Source organism: Cavia porcellus, unplaced genomic scaffold, assembly GCF_034190915.1.
Source record: "Cavia porcellus strain 051 isolate PalLab524CR breed Dunkin Hartley unplaced genomic scaffold, mCavPor4.1 scaffold_5, whole genome shotgun sequence".
Taxonomy (NCBI): domain Eukaryota; kingdom Metazoa; phylum Chordata; class Mammalia; order Rodentia; family Caviidae; genus Cavia; species Cavia porcellus.
This window is the reverse complement of record NW_026947488.1, coordinates 35,653,946-35,676,522: the sequence shown is the minus strand read 5'-3', so window position 1 is coordinate 35,676,522 and position 22,577 is coordinate 35,653,946. Positions and strand designations below refer to the sequence as shown.

Below are 22,577 nucleotides of genomic sequence, written 5' to 3'. Positions count from 1 at the left end.
TTATTTTCTCATGATTCTTTTGATTTTGTATGGAAAATTGCAATTATTTGGGATGAATATCTCTATCTCTGTTGTGCAGAGATCCTTTTAGTAAAGGACTTTCTCTTCATGAAAAAGAGCCACAGACTTGGCTGTAGCTGTGTCTCACCATGAATGCATCCACTCAACTCAACCTATTCAAAGTACTAGAGAAAATAACTACCAATAATCTCAACACCTAAGAAACCAGCCACATAGCAACAAGTAATTTAAGGTAAGATAGTCTCCACTGTTTCACAAATGCAAGAAAAGAAATAAAGAGTAAAAATGTAGGACGTACAAGAAAACAAAAAGTCAGGTTTTAATGATATATTTACCTACAAAAGAAAAAAGAGGGAGGAAGGGGAGACTTGAGAGGGAGAAGGTATGGGAGATAAAGGACAGAAAGAAGGGAAGGGAATGTGAATGAGAAGTAAGAAAAGGTATAGAGATTGGACCCAATTAATTAACGAGTGAAAACACAAAGTTAGAAAACCCTATGAAATAACCTTCGATGTTGGAAAACATGTCAGAACAAAGTTAGGCATTATATAAGCAAAAATGTTAACACTGTATATACTCACATACACACGTATGTGCCCCCAACCCTCAACCAGGAAGAGAAATAAGATCTAATGTTCCTCCTTATAGAAAGCTTTAAAATAGAAACTATTATTTCTCCCAGACTCTATTTTTGATTGCTGTCTGATAAAAGCAGAGCTATGAAAAAATCTTTTTTTAATAATGCAGAGTCCTATTTCTCTACCTCTGCCTAAGTAAGAGAAGCTGTTTAGGGCCTCTGGAGGCTGAGCTTTACCCTTCTGTGTGTACTCAGGCAGTTCCATCAGTGGTAGGATTAACACACATGCAGCAACTCAGTCTACTCTGTACTTGAGAATGAGATTGCAGGAAAAAAAAAACCTGGGCTGTTTACCAAATTTCTCACTCACACACAGTCCATGGACAGGTCTGCACCGTGGCAACGTTGTCCTTGGAGGTGAACCTGTCCAAAGCCGCCAGTTCACCAGGTCATGTCCTTGCCTGGCCAGTGTCTTCACACTGCTCCATTTACCCTGGATTTCTCTGAGCACAGCTGAGGTAGTAGGAGATCAGAGTCTGCACTGGGATTAAAAACTGTGCACCCAGCCTTTTATTGATCACTGCTCCAGTGACCTCAGACTCAGACTCTTTCTACCCTAACACCCCATGTCTGAGGTCTTTTCCAGCTACGTTACTCAAATCACCATTGTTTCTTGCTTTCTGAAAACCTTTTTGTCGCTAACCCCATTCCTGAGGGAGCTTTCCTTACGACCTAATCACCTCCAAAAGCCCCATCTCCTGACATCATCACCTTGGTAACCTGAGTTTGTGAGGGACACAGACATGCAGACCACAGCACCATGGGCATCCACGTGGATGTTGAGGTAGGGATGTAGCTTTGTGGTAGAGTACTTGCTTCACATGCACAAAGCCTTAGCTTTGACCCCAGCACTAGGAAAGAAAAATAAAAGTTGCCTACTGCTTTTATTCTTCCAAGTGTACTTAAATATATGAAAAATACAAAATAAAACTCTTTATTACTGTTGTTGTTGTTTGCTACCAAAGTATTCGAGTGGGAGAAGTGCCCATGGTGTGAATGTTCAGGCTGTCTTATTAAGTTGTTCTCTTCTCTACCCAGTCAACCAAAGTGGTGAAAAATTCAGTGTCAGCTGAAAATTTTCATCATTGAGTTAAGTCATCTAACGAGTGTGGACTTTCTTCTGGCAAACCCTAAATAATGATGTTGAATTGAGAAAGATGCATTGTTTTTAGCTAGAGTGTAAAAATGTTGCTGTAGTGGCCAGCATGTTTAAAAAGAAAGGAAAGGGAAGGAACAAAAAGCAACTTCAGCTTGATAACTCAAACAGCTCCGATCCAAGGCACTGCTACCACAGGTTTATGACACCTGCCTCTGTCGGAGAGTCTCATGTGATTTACTTCCTGTAATTCCTCCTCTGAGTAGGATTTTTCTTCTCTCGCTGCACAGAAAAGGGTGCATTGCATCCCTACTGGCCTTGAAAGCAAATTTTATGGAAATAGAAATCTAAGTAGAAGATGACAACAGACAATCAATCATTTGGTCCACAAGTACAAATGGGAGCAGAATATTCCCCGTATTTCTCAAATCCCCATTTAAAGAAAAAGTCTTTATTTTTGGTGTCTTAAAATGTTGGGTTTTCTCATGCCTTGTAGGCCTGGGCCGCATGCTGCAGTGCAATGCTCCTGGCCCTCCAGGGCACTCAGGGTCCTTCCATATGGGGCTGGGGCTCCTAGATGGTGCAGAAGTCTGCAGCTCCCTGTCTTGTGAAGTTAAAATACTCATCTTCTTGACTCTTCTATGATGGTAACATCTAGACATTTTAGGCCTTCTCTACCTCCAAATATTTCCAAGAGCCTCTCTCCCGATTATCAGTGTATTAGGTCCAGTACTATCCCCAAGCCAAGTTAACTGTATCTGCTGGGATGCTGGCAACAGGTTGGCCTGGCTCACAAGAACTCTGCATACTTCCTTGTCCGACTTGGTCATGATGATAGTAGCCTAGCATCAGCCACAATGGTATCTTTTCAGCACAGAAACTGGCAATCTTCCCTAGAGTTGGCTTTTCCCCTAGAGTACCAGTGACTAAACGGTTGCCAGCTCGCTCCTGTCTCCGTATGTTGTCATTGCCACCTCCAGCTCAGGAGCCATCTCCAGCGCCACCTGCCCATTTCCATTTTATTGACGATGGGTGTCTGAAAGCCAGACCTGATCAGGATGTTTGAAATATAACCTCGTGGAAGTTTAAAAATACATGCAAGCAGTAATCTTCCACCTCTTTAGTGAAATTTCTGAAGCACATGAATGTGTGTGTGCATGGTGTGTGCGCCTAACAGATTAGAATGGGACATGACCGAAGCATGACCCAGGGTGCCTGATGAGGGAGAGAAGGAGGATGTGGGTTCCCAAGGTTCCTCTCCCTTGTTCCCAGAGGAGATGTCGGCCTCTCCAGGTTGGTTTGAGGATCACACAGGTGTTCATTTTCTCAACCAGTTTTATTGATGTATAATTTCAAACCAAAACTGCACTGTTTTGGAAACTTAAACATAACTTTAGATTTATAGACAAGCTTCAGGATAGAACAGAGATTCCCAGGTACCCATCTCCTAGCTTCACCTTATATTAACAACTTGCTTAACCATGGTGCAGTGATCAGAACAGGAAGTGATGCTGACTCAATGTTATGAATGAATCCACAAACTTCTTGTTTTCCCAGTGATCTTTTATGCTGCAGGGCAGAATCCCACACTGCATTAGTTGTTATGTCTCTTTAGTTACCTCTGATCTGTGATGGATCCTTGTCTTTTTATATTTTTTTATGTCCTTGACAATTTTGAAGTCTAGGTCAATGATGATGAACCTGTGAGAGCTTTCAAATGATAACAGCCCACTGTAGTATGCGTGCTTAGGTCTACCACCACTGGTCTAGGCCATTTTGGGTTTGTCTTCTGTTTTCTCATGCTTTAAAGTTTGTTTGCAAGTTATAGTGATGGGGAAGTTTTCTATATATCATACCCGGGATGTGTAATCTTGGTGTGTTTTTTACTGATGATTTTGAACTTCACACAGCATTAATGCTTTTGAAATCCATATGTGTAGTCGTGTGAATGTTTTGTAAAAAAGGAGAGTTTATTCCTGTTTACTGGTACACAGAATTCTGCTGTCTGGGTAGAGTAGAGTTTGCTTGTCCATTTACAGATGATAACCATTTGAGCTATGAATAAACCTGATATGAACATTCACGTGCAAAAGTGGCTGCAAAAGTTTTATTTCCATTGGGAAAAGTTTTATTTTCCCCCCTTTGGATATAACTATTATTTTAAAAATTACATTGAATATTTGAATTCAAAATCATCACAGTAAAAGAAACATTGCCATTAATTACCCCTCAGCATTCACCTCCTCTCTTTGAACACACATATCTTATTATCCTTGCCACTTTCTGAAGCAGTTCTGGAAGTTCTCTTTTGTGAGTCTCTTTTTGTGATTGTCTCAATGTCCTGAATTAGCTCAAAAATTTATGATGATTTCTGTCAAATAAAAACATCACACTGTGTCCTCCTCCAGTTTGTTCACCAGATCTGACACTGTGAGACTTCTGGCTCCTCCCCAGAGTCACCATCATGCTGAAATAAACAGGAAGTCCATCTTCCACTAGATGCACAAAGGCTTGCTTTGTGCTCAGCATTGCCTGACTAATAGGAGACTATTTTAGCTCTGTAGCATTATCCTCAATTTTATAGCAGCCAGGTGAAGAAGAAAGGGTGGGAAGGGCAGGATGAGTTACCAGTAAAGTCCGCCACATGTTTTCACAGCAGCCTTCTGGAAATATGGGTGACAGTGACATTTTCTGTATTCAAGTTGTAAGAAATGCCTGGAGAGTTTGGGGTTTGGAACTAATTCTGTTTAACACTCCACAGGATCAGAGGCCTAGGGTTGAGCCTATAAATTAAAAATCATTTATATGCAGTTACAATTAGAAAATTAGAAAAACAGTGATTTAACTTAAATTTCCCATTGGCAGGTCCAGAATTAACATCAGATTCATGCTTCACTTTTCTTGGCTCTGTTAAAGCAGGAAGGTAACTCTATATTCATTGTTAAGGGTGATCTGCCAGATTTAAAGCTGACCAACTTCTGCAGATGATCAAGGACCAATAGATGCATCAGGCAAAACTTACTGAAGAAGAATTAGCACAACTGAAAGAAACAAATGATGAGCTGAGAATGTAGGTGAAGATGAGAAGGATTTTCAGAGGACTCTGGCACTAAGTCGCCGGAAACTGACATGGAGATGAAGAAGCAGATCTCTGCAGGACTATTCAGCTCCGTGCAAGGTAGTTCCAAATATATCTCAAAGTGGTCCACAAACATCAGGTACAAGTCTACATCAGAAAGCTGAGAAGCCCACTTGAAAAAGAGAAGAGAAATCTACCTGGCAAGGCAGGAGCAACAGGCAGATCCACCAGGACAGATTTGCAAACACATAAAAGGCCAATCACGAGATCAAGGGTGCTTAGAACTGATCTAGGCCAGTGGTGTTGAACTCAGGGCATGCGTGCCACAGTGGCTTATTCATATCATTGAAACCTCTGAAATGTTTGCCATCACCAACTCAGGTGATGCTATGAGAGGAGAAGACTAGCTTCAGGAGGCCACGACTATATCTTTTGAAACTATTACAAATAATTTGAAAATGGGGAAAATAATACCTTTTAAAGATCACTTAGGTATTCATACTTTCCGACATGGTCCTGTGTGATTACTATGTAGAGTCCATCTTGGTAACGCGTCAAAGAGAACATTGTTGATCAGAGGAAGTGTTAGGTGACTGGCGAGTAAAATGATGAAAAAGTGGAAAATGCATCAGTTGTAGGACAAAATAATGATCCTCCAAATGCTAACCAAAGAGGCAATCAGCAATTACAGAAATTTAAAATTTAAAAGTCACCGTGAGAGATAATTTTTTAAATCAATTCAGGAAATCGAGGCCACAACAGTAGCATAACTAATGGCACTCACAAAAAGGGACTTTCCAAAGTGCTTCAGAAAGTGGCAAGAATGGTGGCATAAGTGTTTGAAGTGAGGGAGATATTTTGGCAAATTATCTTTTACTATAATTTTTAATTCTAATGTCCACCATATGATTTGTTCACAGTTTATTGTCACCAAACTGCTTACCAACGACACTGCACGTTCCAATGAACAACCTTTGAGAATTCCAGTTGTCCCAAGTTCTCACCAACACTTAATACTGTCAGTCAGGAAGTGACCATTCAATTACTTTCTCCATTTTTAATTGATTTATTTTGTTCTTGTTTTATATTATAAATTTTCTTTATATAGAATACAACTAATGCATGAGATATATTTTTCAACTACTTTCTCTCAATATAGGCCCTTCTTTTTCATTTTCTGGCAATATCACTTGAAGGACAAAAGTTTTTAAGGTTTGATTTTGTTTTATTTGTTTGTTTTATCAATGTTTCTGTTCCCCTCGTTTTTTTGTGTGTGTGTTTTACCTAATAAATCTTTGAGAAACCCAGAGTCACCAATATTTTCTCCCATTTTTTTCTAAAATGACTTTAAAGTGGCAAAAACCCCTAGTTATTTGTTTTCCTTTTAGTTTTTCTACCTACTCACTTAACTCTAAATTCAATAACAAATTGTTTTCTATCAGGTAGGTGTATTGAGAATCATTAACCCTTTGGCCCACAGAGAAATGCTTATCAAGGCCACAGTAAATTTTTATTCTTTCGCTCTAAATTTTCATGTGTTGGCTCCACGGGGCACTTGTTACTCACACTCTTCCTGTGGGTGTTCCCAGAAGCAAACTCTAGATAAGATGTGTGAAGTCAATGGTATGTGTGCTTAGAAATACTTAACAGCTGGTTCTCCAGAAAAAGCAAATAAACAAAAGCCCTGAGTGGTAATATTTGTAAATTTCTAGGCTATAAATACTCAAAACATGGCTCATTTTAAGCTATCAATGTTACATCAACTTAACTGAAAACTCCTGAAAATGTACTAATTGGCCTCATGAGCTGATGCAGTCCTGCTCCCCAATACCACCAAGTGTAGGCAGTTTCTTTGAGATGATTCCCAGGAATCAGAAGTGAGAGAGTAAAGGAAATTAGAATGAGGAAAAGCCAAAAAGGAGGGAATTGGCTGGTTGGGATTATGGACAACTGGACACAGTCCCTCTGTGGATTCTTGGAGAAACAGTGTAGATCGCAGTTTGGAATCATCCCAGTGCAGGCAAGGAAGGTGGGTTATTGCTTCTACTCCTATTTCATGAACAGTTGTCTCTGGGCTGTTAAGCCCTGGGCACATTCAGATTGCTATGCATGTGGGCTGAGGAACATTGCTAGCACTGATGGGACCTCTTGTGTCTTCAGCTGTCTGATGTCAGATTTGGACTGATGCGTACATCTGTTCCACTTAACTACTCGCTGTTTTAAAGCCCTGGATCAACTATATCTCATTAGATCCACCATCCAAGGCATTAGTCCCTGCCCATTTTCTGAGAAAACATAACCCAGAAGAGGCAGCTTTATTTCCTGTTAAGGGATGTGTCCCTGATTGGCTGATACTGGCAGATTTAAAGTCTCCATCTGATCAGACCCTAGTGACACGCTGACACTTCCTACAGGAGCCATGATGTGCAGTCCTCTGTTCAGATAGTAGACTTTGTTTTCTTAAAGAAGGGGAAATGATTCCCTTGTGAGTTCTTTAAAAAGATAGGTAATGTAACGAGTAATAAAATCTAATCGAACAGTCTCTCTGCTTGGTGGCTGGAATTACATGTATCTCAGGGTGAGAGAGCAGGTGGAGGATCTTACAAAGCATCAGACAGTCACATTCAGATGTCTTCTTAATCATGGTGAGAGCATCTTGGACACTAGCGGACGTCTGTCCTCCTGAGCTATTTCCATTGACTTTCCCTTGCTTGGATATCCGACCTCATGTTGCTGTGGTTATGCAGATCAGAGAAAATCTTATCATGACCAACAATATGACCGTTTCTTAAATGCAGAAGTCCAGTCTTCCTTGCAGCAAAAGCCAATTGGCTATGGCTCTGTCTTCTCCACAGGGGAAATGTCCCACAGATGTGGAACAGATGGGCCCAGATTTAGACACCATCTGCTTTTGAGTTGAAATTAACAGCGGATCTAGGGGTAGATTGGAGTAACTGTTGAGTTGGCCATCCTGCTGACAGCTGGGGAGCCCAGAATCATGTGTTTGTTGGAATGTGAAGCTTGGGTTGGATTTCTTTGGATGGGCAACAACTTGTATGACACAAAAGGAGGAAAAGAAAGCAAGATGTTCAACTAGCAACCATTCCCATGCATCTGTTCTGTGAAACTGTCCTCTACAGAGACAGAAACAAGCCTATCTTTTCTTGTGAATCAGTAAAGAGCAACACCTCCCTAAGTCCATTTCTATTCAGTGGGTCCTGTTTTTCTAACAAATTGATTAAAATAGTAATAATACTCTCCTAGCAACAGTAATGCTACCTAGCACTTACTGAATATACCATTCTAGCTAAGTGGTAAGAATTTTGCATGCACTTGTTTCAAAACAAACATATGAAGTCGATATTATTATTTTCCCCATTTGTGCACACACACAAATATATAAATAAAGCCTTGTTGAGGTTGAACCGTTAACCTGCCTTCCCCAGCTGGGTTGTGAACCCAGGTTATCTGATTTCTGCTTCATCATCAGGCCACCTGATTGCCACCGCAGCTGCTGCTGCTGCTGTATTCACAGTGAAGAAGAGCCGCGTGATAAATAGCAAGTTTCCCCCATACTTGTTTTGTAAGGTGCAAGAAAGTCAAAGATACCATTGTGTCCCAGTCTCTTATACCCTCAAAGCATGCGCTGCTCTTGAGCCTAAGTGTGTTCTACACCAGCATGCCTTTCAGTTCCCCCATACCCCCATCTTCTTATTTTTGCTTTTCTTGCTTTTTCTCAGCCCTGGGGGAAGGGTCTCAAAGCATGATTACATTTAGCTCTCTGCCATCCTGTCCCAGCTCCTGACATAGGTGTCAACATCTACAAACTGCAGCGAGAGTTCCTCCTCATTAATGAGGAGAGAGAGCATCTCACATTGCTCCTCTAACAGCAAAGAGGATTTTTTGTAGTTCAGTATGAGGGCACATTTCTCTTGGGCCCTGAATCCTTTTTAAGGGCACATACCAGGCGATTGAGTCACAAAGGGGACACACCAAGGCTGGAGTCATTCCCACCTACGCACCACTATTTCCTTGAGTTACCCGTGAGTTTCCAACCCACCTACATCAGCCAGCAAAGAAAGATCCCATGCACCCAGCCTCGCTAATTGCCTGACAAGAGTGTAGAATCTCTTAGTTAAACGTCCACAGTAATCATCTTGTAATTGTTTCAGTGGATTGTCATTGCAATACGAAGTTGGAAGTAGGAAACTTTGGTGTGCTTGGTTAGCTATATCGACCTCGAGCTAGAAAATGAAAGTCAGTATTGAAACCTCGTCCAAGCCTGGATGCTACAGAATGACTTCAGTCATTTACACAGAGAGCCCCAGACTGGAGCCCTGTCACCGATATCCAGCTCGTTAGCCCTTGACACCCATCACCAGGTGGATCCGTGCAGCCTGTTGCCACCAGCACAAATCCCTCACTCCTCCAGGGGCATGTGTTGGGGAATAGTTTGTGCCTGTCTGTAGCATTCAGTAGAGGCACACAGTTAAGGATCTTGTCCCAATCCAAGGAAATTACCATGGCTTTCAACCAATCTGCTGGGGCAGCAGGCCATCCCTGTCACAAACTGGAACAATGATACCACTTAGCCTGGGTTTCTGTATGGCACAAGTCCTTACAAGATTGAAGACAGAGTGATCCTCTCCACCTGGAGCAGACAGACACCTAAAATAGAAATAAGAAATAGAAACTTTAGCACCTTTTTGAGCTGGGTGTGGTGACACACACCTGTAATACCAACACTCAGGAGGCTGAGGCAAGAGGATCATGAGTTCAAGACCAACCTGGACTACATAGTGAAACCCTTTCTCAAAAAACAAATAAATAAAACAAAACAAAGATCTTCCTGCTATTTGGTACTACCCACTAATTTCTATTGCATATATTTTAATATATATTCTATCCAGCTGAAATTTTAAAAATGAATGGTATTTAGTGTTTACCAGTGTAAAATAAAATGTTTTGCCATCTGAATGTTAAAACTGTAAATTCATTAGCCAGAAGCTGTCTACTTCAGAAGAGTACAAAAGAAACTTGAATGAGACTAACAGGAAAATAGCAAGAAATTTGCAGAGTGTTTTTCAGAAATGAATTACTGAGCACCTTTTATTTCTGTATACACTTTTTTAATTAATTAGAAGACCTGCTTCATCCTCCCTCCTCCACGGAATAAGTGTTGAGTAAATATTTAGAAGACACGGGTTTGAAGAGGCTCCTGGTTATGAGCTTGCACTGTGTGCTCAAGTCTCAGGCTGGTCCTGCTCTTGGCTTCTGGCCACAAGTGGCTTCATTCTGCTGTTTGATGTTACCTGGCAGCTGTGGTGCCCACCAGCTCCCAAGATGTTTGCAGATAAAATAACCTGAAAATGGCAGGGAAGCAAAGATGCAAGCATCTTGATGCCTTTAACCAGCCTGGTGTCTTTCAAAGGGTCTGCGTTGCACAGTCGCCTCCCCACCACTGTGGCAGGATCATCCCTAGCCTGCTGGGGCCTCCTTGGAAAGCATGGCTCAGGTTCCTGCACAGGGTAGAAGGCAGGCCCCTCCTCAGCCTGGAGCTGGAGAGTCCACCTTTTTGCACAGCAAATTTTGAAATATCTTCCAGAAAACTCAGCTCCTCTGATAGGTACAAAACTTGCTCAGAGTAAAAGTCATTGTCCTCATTTTATCCAAAGAATCTGAACCCAAAGCCCTCAGTGCTGATTAACAAGGCACCTTGTCAACCAGTCTTTATACAGAATTTGCAAAACTCCTCTGCTCTGCCATGTGGTTTACAGTGAGGGGAAGAGAAGAGTCAGCAAGAAGCAAGAGAGGAAGAAAGGGAAGACCAAACCCAGGGAGCAGAAGAGGATATGAGAAATCTGAAGCCAGGGTCATCATGAGCTGCTCCTTCTCTGTTGCTACTGAAGGCAAGCAGGGTTAGAACCGTGAGCTCTGGCTTGGATGGAGACACAAACAGAGTTGAAGTACAGTGTGTGCCATGTACTGGCTCTGTCACTTTGGGCATGTGTTACCTCTGCCTAAGTTTCCTTGTCAGAAAAGTTGTGCCTACTTCTGGATGTAGTTGAAAGAATTAAATTTTAAAGCAGTATAAACTCATGATCAATGTTCAACAAATAGCAGCATCATCACCACCATGGTTATGTGTGTTATCATCATCATATGACAATTACTGTCACCATCACCATCATGATCATCATCACATGATGCTATTGCCACAAACACCCTCACCCTATCACCACCACCACTATCACCATCACCACTCTCACCACTATCAACACCACCATCATCACTATCGCCACCATCACCCACCGCCACTCTCACCACCACCATCACCACCATCACTGTCAACACCATCACCATCAACACTATCACCTTTGTCCTAAGGTTCAGCCAGTGGAACCAACGAAGACTTCTGTTCGAGACAGAGAACCTAGACTTGTGCATCTCAGTACCTCTGCATGGCATGCAAAACCCTCCCCAAACTTCGGGTGGCCTCCCCCTAGCCTCATTCATCTCTGCTTCCTCGATCACAGCCTGTGCTCCAGCAACAGCGAGTATTTACAGTTTTCAACACAAACCACGTTCACTTGTGACGCCATGCTCTTATTCACATTGCTCCCTGCCTCTTCTTCCCTAACTCCTTGCTCAATGCCTGCCCTTCTTCCTGGGTATGATGCAGCTGTCAGCACCTCCAGTCCCCTCACCACACTCATCCGTCACTTGTGCTATGTAGTGTTAACAGCACCCACTCCAGTTACCTGTCCAGCTGGCTGCTGCTGCTCCATCAAGACATGTGAACCCCGTTTTCCAGTTTGCATGCCTCTCCAGCCCTCTGATGGGCTTTGCTGCTGGTGGATCACACTGAGCTACTGCAGTCATTTCTCTAACTTGCACTGAGAGGGAAAAGAGCTGGGAATATGCATTTGCAGAATGACTGGCTGGTGCAGCGGTGGGAAAGCCCAACTCCTTTGACTTGAGACAGGTTCTCATCTGGTGTGGACAGAGTCACTCAAGCAGGGTTGACATCCAGGCTGAGGTGTCACCCGGCCTCACTCCACTCCTTGGCTTCTTCCCCTCTTTGCCCTGCCTTCTGTCGTGGCCTCCTGTAGTGTGCAGATTCTTACCTGAGAGTCAGCTTCCAGGCATCTGACCTCACGAGCTTCTGGAAAGCAGGTGCCCTTCTTCTTGGATGACCTCATGTCACCTGAGGACCGATGTCCTTCCTCACTAAACAACATCCTCTTAAATGGGTAGATGGAATGGCTGCTAGGCAGGAGAGGACCCCCCTACCTTCCAGCCTAAGAGCTGCTGGGAGTGGGGCCATGCAGTTACGATCAAAGGCTTCAAGGACCTAGGGCACAGGTTTGGATGGGTTGTGACTCTGCACATAGGATTTCTTGCTGTTCCCTCAAGCCTCAGTCTGCTCATCTGTAAAGTGGGGATCCTGTAGCCCAGCTCGGAATGTGGGGTGCAGGGTCCTTCTGAGGGAGGCTCCTGAAGCTCAGGTGCGACTCACTCTTTCAGCAGTAGGGAGTGTCTTCTTCTTCCCCACAGTGAGCTGGGAAGGTGCTGGGGGCAAGGAAGTGACAAGGACTCCTGTCTTTAAGCCGCATTGCCAAACTAGACCTGAGATGGGTTCCTGTCCTTTGTCCTCCTGCTCCCTCTGCCTCCCTTTCCCTATCTCTCCTCCTTGGTGTCCTGGTGGTGTCTCCTGCTGTCCCCTTCCCCCTTTCCCTCTTCTCTGTCCCACTCTGCATGGGAACATCAGCTTCCAAGGACAGGGCTGTGCCTCTGGCTTTCCAGCTTGCCCAGCAGGAGGCAGAATAGGAAGGAAGAAGGTAGGGGCAGAGAGGTTGGCTCTTCCTGCTCCCTCCTGGCCCCAAAGGGTGTGGCAATAGCTGCTTCCTGTCTCCTGTGCCTGCAGCCCTGCCTGCTCATTGAGGGCAACTCTACACCTGCTCCTCGGGCCTCAGGCCTGAAGGGGTGACAGCTCTCCACTCTAGGTGCCCAGACCACCTGCCATGGTTTCCTTAACCATGCTGCTGGTCAGCCCTTCCTTACATTCTCTGCGGGTAGGAAAGTAATCTTCAGTTGACCTCTTCAGGGTTGTTTCTGTTCGCTGCCTAGACTCTGTGGGGAGTGAGTCCTTCCCCACTATTGTGGACTTGTTCCCTGGAGGAGTTCTGTGTCCTCACTAGGGTCCTGTGGGACTGAATCACACAGATGTCCTCCCAGTGGGTTCCTGGGACCCTCTGCAGGAGAACCAGCTGGTACTGTTAGGAATGCAGATTCCAGGCCCTCCTGAATAGACCAGTTAGGATGTTCTGAAGTGCTGTTGGGGCCTCCATCTGGATGCATTTCCCAGTGAACTGGATAAATGTTTTATGTGACATAGTGACATATGTGATCCTTTGTTTATACATTAAATAGGAGAGCTGGCATCAGGTCTCACAGTTACCTGTTTTTGCAGTTTGGTAACGATATGAATGACACTGCAAGGTCCCTGCTCCTCCAGTAGTGTTGTCTTGAGCTCTTCCAGAAGCAGGATCCGAGATGAGGGCTTGCGAGTGGTTACTCAGCAGGTGGAAGGAAGTGGCATGGGGTATTGGAGGGGAGCAGGGAAGCAGGGAGCCAGCAAAAGGTGCGTGCATGGCAGGCAGCACCTGGGCCTGTGCATAAAGTGAATCGGCAGGACCCTGTGGCCTCCCCAGCCGGAGGGTCAGGGAGCCGGCACTGGCCTGCGGACCCCTTCAGGTCTGGGATGAGAAAGCCTCCAGGCTTTACGCCTTACACCGCCTCATGGGAAGAGCCTGACACCAGGAGTCAGAGGAGCCAGAAGCTAGGCCTAAAGAACTTGGCAAGACAGCGGACACCAATGTCCATCAACTATGTCCCTCTTCCTGTGCCCCACTCAGCCCTGTGGCTCAGAGGACCTGGTCCTGAGTCTCTGCCCAGTGACCAAAGGCCGCCGATCCTTCTGGAAGCAGGATCAAAAGGCTCCACACTCAACTGCAGCTTCACCTCTCAGGGCCATGAAAACTGGAGCCTATGTTGGGAGAAAAGGCTGTTACAAGAAAGAAAGGGTTTTTAAGCAGTGCTTTTAAAAATTTCTTCCAATCTTTAATTTTTTTGGTGGGGGAGGGGAGCAGTGATACTGGGGTTTGCTATGTACTCACTATGTAGCCCAGGCTGCCTCAAACTCTTGACAATCTTCCTGACTCAGCCTCCCAAGTTCTGGGATTAAGGGCCTGTGCCACCATACCCGGCTCCGATTTTAATCCTAAAATCTCTTGAAGCTGTGAATAACACCTGGTAGGCTTGAAACCCCATCCTCTAAGAGGCCTAGAGCTCAGCCCTCTCAGCCCTGAGTCCTGCAGCCCCTGTCCCAGAATCACTTCCCGTCCTCAGAGCAGAAGATGTAGACAGCAGGACCAGTGACATAGAAAAGGAGATTCCCTGTGAAAACTGCTGCCTGTGGGTGCCGCATCAAACAGCCGGGCTCAAGTGGTGGTGCAGACTCACACTCCATGCAATTTAGGAGCACGCATGTGTATCGACATTCCGGCGAGTCTGCTGTCCTCCACCAAGTCATAGGACACTGATTTCTTGTTGCCCTTGGTATCTTTTAGGTTAACCTCCATAACTTGAGTTCTCTGGTTTTATTAGTTCCAATCAACTGCTCATATCACCCAATGAGACAGTGTTTACTTCACAGGACCTCAGCACAGAGGCCACCTCTTATGGGAAGCCTTCTCTGACCTCTCACTCCCTCTCCAACAGGAAAGATGCGGAGATCCTTTCCACACATAGTAAGTCCAAAGAGGGATGACTTCCACCTTCGACCTGGAGAGCTGTGTCCGTGGGTCTCACTCATCTAGAAACATGGATACGGGTCCCTTGCTTGCTGTCTTGTGACTGTACAATGGTTGCTGCCACTACAGACCTCACAGCAAGCCAGGATGAAAGGCTGATTTTAGTTGGGTCCCTGGTGTATTCTCATTGGCTAAAACTGTGTCACGTGGCCAGGGCTGGTTGCTGGAAGTCTACAAAAGCTGAGGGTGCTGTTACTCAGAACAATGGTGGAGCTGTGGCTGCAAGATAAAGTGGGTGCTCGTGGATAGAGCCGATAGTGTCTGCCACATTACAGTCCAGGCTCTCCACACCCTGAGTTAAGGGGAGTTACATACCTTGGGTCCTCCAAAGTGAACCTCAAATCACTCTCTTTTGCCCAAAGACAGTGCCCTAGATCCTTGCCCCCACCAGAGCATCTGGCTTTAGGTCAGCACCCCATACATCATTGCTGAGTTAATAGGTAAAGAACTCTTCAAACTGTAAGCCACACGTGCCTCAGAGTACAACAGGCTTTGTCTTGGTGGCGCTGGCGTGCGTACTTGAGGCAGGTGGGGATTGGGGGAGCAGGTCCCAGAGGCTTAGGAAGGTCTACCTGCCCTCATGACTGACAGTTGTCCAAGCTGGCTCCCTTAGAAGTAGTAGTTTCACTGTGGTGCTTTCATTGTCTCAGTTGTCTCTGATAGCCACAATCAACATATTGCCATAGTGTTGTAGGGTCGCAGATGGCCTTGCAGCTGCAGGGACATGCAACAGCAAGCGGTGGCTTGGCACAGGAGTCCTTGAATCCAACTGAATGGCTGGACTTGGCCTGCCTTGGCCAGCCTGAGTTGGGCCATGTTGCAGGGTTAGCTGCTGGTTGCCTGATCTCTGGTCACCTCAGCAAAGACAGCTGGGCTCTGTACTACACATCTCTCCCTCCAGCAGGCTGGTGTGGGCATGGCCCCATGGTCCATTGTGTTGCCATGAAGACCATTGGGCTGCATGCCCTACCCCCTTTGTCTGCTTGTACTTGTCACTCCAAGACCTGCAGCTGCCTGGAAGCTGCTGGGATTGTTCCATGCTGATAGTTCCACGAGGTGGGACAACAATTCAAAGCCACCTAGCTTGTAAGTGTCAAATCTCAGGTCTCACTTAAGATACTTCATGAGTCGTGCACACCTGCTGAGGCTCTAAACTGCATCTTCTTCAGCAGTGCTCATGCCTGGTCATTGCTACTAAAGCATTTCTTTTGCCAAATACCAGAGCTGACACCAGCTGCTCCATGAACATCACTGTCCTGGGGACCCACTCCCTTCCTCAAAGTCATTCTGTGTGTGCATCCCTGGGCAGGTAGGTCAGGTATCCAGTGCACACAGCTTCTGTCCTTCAGGAAGAGGGAGGCCAGGTCCATGGATAGGCAGATGTGATCGAAAATATATTTATTACAGTAAGACACTGCTGTGTGTCCCCCTCAAAACCCTCCCGGTCTCTTGAACGCACTTATCCCACCATTCTTGGCACTTTCTGGAGCAGCTCTGGAGTCCTCTTTCCTGAGTGTCTTCAGTTGTGGCTGCCTTGCTGTCCCAAATTGATTCAAAATTTTTCCTTTGCATGATCATTTTGACTTTGAGGAGGAGCCAGAAGCCACATGGTGTCAGATTGGGTGACTAAGGCAGACGAGGACAGTGTCCTGTTTTTTAATGAGCCTGCCTTCCTGTTTAATGGCACTTGTTAGCAGCATTAATCATATTTATAACCAGTAAAAACTCACAAAAGAGGACTTTCCAGAAGTGCTTCAAGAAGGAGCAAGAACGACGGGACAAGTGTGTTTAAAGCAAAGGAGAGCATTCTGTGAGGGATTCATGGCCATGTGTCTTTTACTGTAATACTGTGTTTTTTTTATTTAAATATCCACAGTGGCCACCACTTTCTTGAAAACATGGCTCATCCTCTGGTCTGCTCAGAGTCTGCGCCAAAACAGAGATTTCCTCATGGGATGGGGTTGGGGGGCTATGATGAGATTCCATGGAAAACGCCCTGAGTCTGTGAGACCTGAGCTAAAGCACCAAGGGACCCCTTCCTTCCCCAGATACCCCTCAGTCCTCATGACTGGGATGGGTCCCACACAGCTTGTTCACTCCCAGGCTGAGGGACTTGGATTCGAGAGTGTCTGGGGAAGAAATGCAACACATTTTGGCCACCCTAGGGTTTGGGCCACCTCAGGCATTTTTGAGAATTAAAACCTACCTTGTGTTTTATATTTCACCTTGTAAAAAATGATAATAGTAGTATCAGTAGACTGTGATGAGCAACCCCAAAAGGTAGATGGCTGGGTTCTAAACTGTCCTTCCCTCTGCGCGTGAGAGGAGAAGGCTCATCAGTAAGAGCGCTACAGAGAAGATGATGCAGTGGTGGAGTGGCATGTTGGAAATGACACTGTGGGGAGAAATATGTGTCACTGACAGGGCCTAGAGAGCCTAGAATCTAGTACAAGCCTTAACCTCGGCCAGTTGTGTGTCCTCAGGCAACTTGCTTTGTGCTCTGGGTCGGCTGAAAATGAGACTCACAGGAGTTGGAAGAGTTAAACAACAGTGTCAGTCATAAAGCACCTGGAGAAATCTTGGGATTTCTGGATCAACAGAGAGTGGCGAAATTATGATTGTGATTGTCCTTAATGGTATTACTGTGCCCTTCAAAAACGGAGGAACGGAGGAATACGCAGGCAAATGCGGAACTCTGCAAAAATGGTTATGCACAGATAGTGCCATCAATAACGCACTTCCTGTGGACATCTTAAATTTGGACTTTGTACCTGGTTTGTTCCTTTACTCTGTTTGTTTGTACAGTTTGTTTATTTGTTTTCCAATGAGGATCTGTTTTCCAGTAACTGGAAAGAGATGACAGTGGTGTGTCTGCACCCTGGCAGCCTAGCCTCCCATGCCAAGTGAGTCACTGCCAGCCTAGGAGCCACTCTGCCCTTCCAGCCTCCCAGAGTCTGCAGAGGTGACTTATCATGGGAATCTGATTGACAGTGAGCGTCCCCACTCTCATTGGCATTGGGTTGGGTGAATGTGGCAGGTCCGTGCATTTCTTATCCTGACCTGAGAAGTGATGCTGGAGTGTGTCCCATGGAGCTCCTTGCCCCTGAACAAGATCAATACTTAATAGGGAGCACATTCTTGAGGAGACAGCTCATGAATTCCTGCATGGTGCTGGCTGTTTCAGCAAGTCGGCTGTGTCAGTGACAGACAGCTTATTTAGGTCTTGGTTAAGCCACAGATGTGCCATTCTCTGTTTCAATTACTGAATTTGGATGTCCTTTCAAGGGGAATGCTATAACCTGTATATTTCTGCATCAGCCAACCCATATGGTGAAAGAGGGCTTGAGTCCATTATAATTTGGAAATGTATTTTCTGGCTTATCCACAAGGGTACAAAACACAGCATGAATTATTTTTAAACTGACATCTTCAAAAACAACTGCAGGCAAATGATTTTGTACAGATTATAAATGTATCAATCAATAAAAATTATTTTTAAGATTGTTCCACATGCCAAGGCTCCTGGCTCCTGAGAGATAAGCAAGGTATCAAACACAGCTTTTACCTCTAAGATCTCCCTTTGCCTACAAAAATTACATAAGAATACAAATTGAGGGTGGAAAAATGATAAAATATTGATAGTGATTACAAAACACAGGTAGGTTTATCATAAGGAGAAATGTGGCTATTATTTTGATAGCTGACCTTATGAATTCTTGTATGCAAATATACTTATGTAAGTGTGTGTATCCACATAGAAACCTAGACAATTTAATAAAAAGAGATAGCATGTGTTTGAAGCACTTTTCACCTGGGGATGTAATAAATGTAGATATTATATAATCTCATTTAACACTACTTTGTTGGGCTATGGATCATAGTTATATAACTATCCCCAGTGGTATCATTGGCTAGGTTTTGGTAATTTATTACAGTCAGCAGTTTGGAAACATACCTTTGTGCAAATTTGTCTGATGTTTCCACCGATTCAGGTGTTAAAGTATATATTTTGGAATCTTGCAAACTGGTGGAAGAGATGAAACATGTTCGTATGAAAGGAAAACAACCTCAAACCAAGGGGGCTGGAGACCAAATTAATGTCATAGTCAAGAGTAGAAGGCTTCAAATCATTTCATGCTTGGGTCGTGACAGGCTTTGTGAAAGACAGTTGTGTGTGACAGGAACTCATCTCAAAACAGCCTAAGTGTCAAAGGCACGTTACTGGTCACTAAATTACAAAGTCAGCTTGGTTTCAGACTGAACTGGGTCCAGGGTTCACATGGGTCATTGAACGTGTGTGTGTGTGTGTGTGTGTGCACGCGTGTGTGCACATGTGTGTGTATGTGTGCCACCTCCATCTCCTGGTTCAGTTTCTAGCTGCCTGGGCAACATTCTGAGGCCAGCTTTCTCTCTCTAGACCCTCTCTCATAAAGGAAGCCTTCTCCCTAGCTTCTCAACTGACCCCTACAGGGCTCTGTAGGCCATCCGCATGGATTACTTGCCTGTACCTTGGGATGACCCTAAGGGGGTGAGGCCAAGGGCCCCACACTAGGGAGCAGTTCACAGTGGGAACATGTGGGGAGGTCAGTAAGGGACATTACTAGCCAGAGTACTGGAACACAATTACCCCCAGTGGATACTCTGGGCTCCTGGGCACAGGTAACTCCTGGAGAAACTGGCATCAGCAATTCTAGGGAAGGGTACAAGTCCACAGGCACAGCAGACTCCAACACCACAAGATCAAGATATTGGGGATGTCATTAAGGGTTCAGGTGCTTTCTGACTCAGTGTCAACTCTATCCAAAGTCAAGTCTTCTTCACTATGACTGCCAGGGACATTTAGGAGCCACAGCTTCATGTCCTCAGCTAGCAACACAGGGTAAGAAATGCCTCTCTCTGGCAAGATTGGTAAAACCTTTACTGTTCTGAACTTATAGCAGAGGAGACTGGTAGCAGACAGATCGATTGAATATAGTCCAAAAATGGGGGGGGGGCAGAAAAAAAGTAGTAGAGAGAAGTGGACAGAGGGAAGTTAGGTTGCACTTCAGCAGACCTCAGGGCCATGAAGGAGTGGGCAGTGGTTGTTGGGGGAGCAGAGTTCTGGGCAGAGGGAACAGCAAGTGCACAGGCCTGAGGCAGCATCTGTAGCACGCTTGGCAGTGAGCAGGTGACAGGAGTGGCAGGCAGTGAGGAGAGCAGGACTGGGTCACATGGACTCCAGCAGGCTTTGCAAAGATGCTGTACTTACTCTGAGTCAGAGGTTAGGTTCCTGACAACAGAAGACATCACTGAAGCACTAGGTGGCAGAACCCCTGTCCCTGGCCCTGCCCAAATCTAACTAACTCTTCCTTCCTGTTTTCCAGGCTATGTACATGTTCTATGCCCTGGCCATTGTGTGTGATGACTTCTTTGTCCCCTCCTTGGAAAAGATCTGTGAGGTAAGCACCTTGCATGCTACACTCTCGGAAGTGGCAGCCGCTTCCATGAGGTCCTGGGCTGTGTTAGCGGCAGGTGTCTGCACACCGAGAGAAAAGGCTGACATCTGCACAGAAGCTGCCTCTGTCCGTTTAGAGGTTCAGGATGCCAGTGGACAGCTGGACTCAGATCTGCAACTGGTCATAATGCTGCTGCTACTCGTGTCCCTTGGTGTCTGTGGGCACTTGGTCCCAGGACACTTAGCGATCCATAATCCATGGATGTCCAAGTCCCGTGCGTAAAATGGTACAGTATCTCCAAAACCTATGCGTGTCCCCCGTCCACTTTAAATCACCTCTAGGTTACTGACACCAGTACAGTGGAAATGCTACATAGATAGAGATTCTATTTTCCTTTTGTAGTGCTGGGGATTAAATCCAGGGCCTTGCACGTGCTAAGTGAAACACTCCAGCATTAAGCTCCATCTCCAGCACTATACTGTGCTGTAATGACAAGATAAAATCTGTACATCTTCAACCCATCGGCAATTATTTTTCAAATGTATTCCTTGCACCTTTGGTCGAATATGCAGGTTGGGAACCCTCGGAGACGAAGGCCCACCATGCTCCTGTCGCACTTCCCTGCTTTCTTTGCCTCCTTGTGCTGCCCTTTTCTCACGTCTTCCACCTCCTTCCCTTTCCTTATGCCTCCACAGCCCTCACTCACCCAAATCTCCCAGCCAATGTCCTCTCTGGGCGTCACAGAAATGTCCCATGTGAAGGGCCAGAAGGCCTGGAGGTGAGGAACTCAGAGGGCCGAGGTGAGGAGAGCGGCCACTGCTGTGTTCTGGTCATCACACTGAACACCAAGCTGAGCTGCACTTTGACCCCTTTCATTTAAAAGCCTCAGCCTGTGCAGAGCTCTCTCATTCTCCTGCCTCTTTGATCTTTTTGTTGGCTCTGAAATGTACTTTCCTTTACCTACAAGCTGTGCCTTTGGTTTAGGTATTCATGATTCCAAGTCAAGAGCTCTGTCAGACACACCTGTCCCCGACTCTGCAGGTCTGGAGTGACCCCAGGGAAGGGCCAAAGTTTGCAACTCCACTCAGTCCCTAGGTGATGCTGAGGCTGCTGGTCTGGAAGCCACCCTTGGAGAAACTTTGACTTATGCAGCCCCTCCTGCATCCTGGAAGCTGTGGATTTTCTATGCAGATAAATAAATGATCATTGTATGATAGCCTCAGAAAGGTCACGGAGATGGGACCCTCTGTGTGGTGACAGTAGGATAAGGAATTTGAGGTGTGTCCAGATGCCCCTGTCACAGTGATTCAGCCTAGGTGCAGGGTCATTGTGTGTCACAAGGGAGGAAAAGCCCAGACCTGTAACTGAGATCTGCTGTGATCTCTGAAATGCAGGTACCTCTTGGTGTCCATAGTTCCAGGGCCCATGTCAATGCCAAAACTTACACCTGCTCACATCCCTTGTATAAAATGAGCATGGTGATTGCTTGAGACCAACTGCTGGGCCATGTAAATTCCTTTCTGAAATAGTCTTTCATGGCTGGGGGTAGAGACTCATTGGTTTCAAGCAGTTACTATGGATACGACGCACTCGCCTGTGCACATTGCATCTCTCATTGACCTACATTGCTGAATACACAGCAGAATGTGAATACACAGAGCTATGTGGACTATATTTAAACTGTATAAACTATCTATGGTACGAATATCGTGGAGATGCTAGGTCCTGCTATGTTGTTATTGTTCAAAATAACCAGAAGGAATCTGGACATAGTGTAGACTCAATTTTTTTCTGGACATTTTCCATCTGAAGTCGGTCAAATCGATGGATGTGAAAACCAGGACACAGCGGGGCCAACTATACCAGCATCTGGCAATTCATTCTTCACTCAAGGCAAAGCCGCTCTGTCCTTTTCCCACGCCACATCTCTACTGTTAAGAGCAAAGTTACTGTAGTCTAGAAATAAAAATTCGACTGTCAGCATGTGTCCTATTTAACTGAGGAAACACCCAGAACCAGCAAGAGGGACACTGTCTTGGAGGAAGAGGCTTAGTTACTATAAGTGGCAAAAGAGAGGACAGGAGTGATTTTTTTAAAAAATGAAAGGCTAAGAGAGGAGGAAAAGAAACTAAAATGTTTAGTGGAGGGGAAATTTATTGGACCTCTGATGTACCAGAAACTGGCTCAGCTGCTAAAGGAGTGTGGTATGGACAGGCTCATTTCTCTTTAGCTCTGAAACTTTACCAGGTGACTACAGTTATCTTCTCTTTAGCAAAAATGAAGCCAGGCTCTGAGGTGTGGGGCAGCTCACCCAGCTCACAAAGCTGCTTGGTACTGGAGGAAAACTGTAAACCCAAGGCAGGACCCCGGGCTTGGTGTTAGTTGCCCTTCACTCCACAAGACGAGTTCGTACCAGCCATCAGGGCTGGTAGAC

The 22,577-nt window shown here is 45.4% G+C and overlaps 1 protein-coding gene and 1 pseudogene across 1 annotated transcript in view; both read left to right on the top strand.

Moving 5' to 3' along the window:
- Nucleotides 1-22,577, top strand: part of Slc24a3 (solute carrier family 24 member 3) — a 438,881-nt gene that overhangs the window by 302,217 nt on the left and 114,087 nt on the right. Inside the window, exon 4 of the mRNA XM_003476377.5 lies at nucleotides 20,072-20,146. Coding sequence (XP_003476425.5) covers nucleotides 20,072-20,146 — 75 coding nt within the window. The remainder of the gene's footprint in view (nucleotides 1-20,071; nucleotides 20,147-22,577) is intronic.
- Nucleotides 3,909-6,446, top strand: LOC134476039 (ataxin-3-like; annotated as a pseudogene).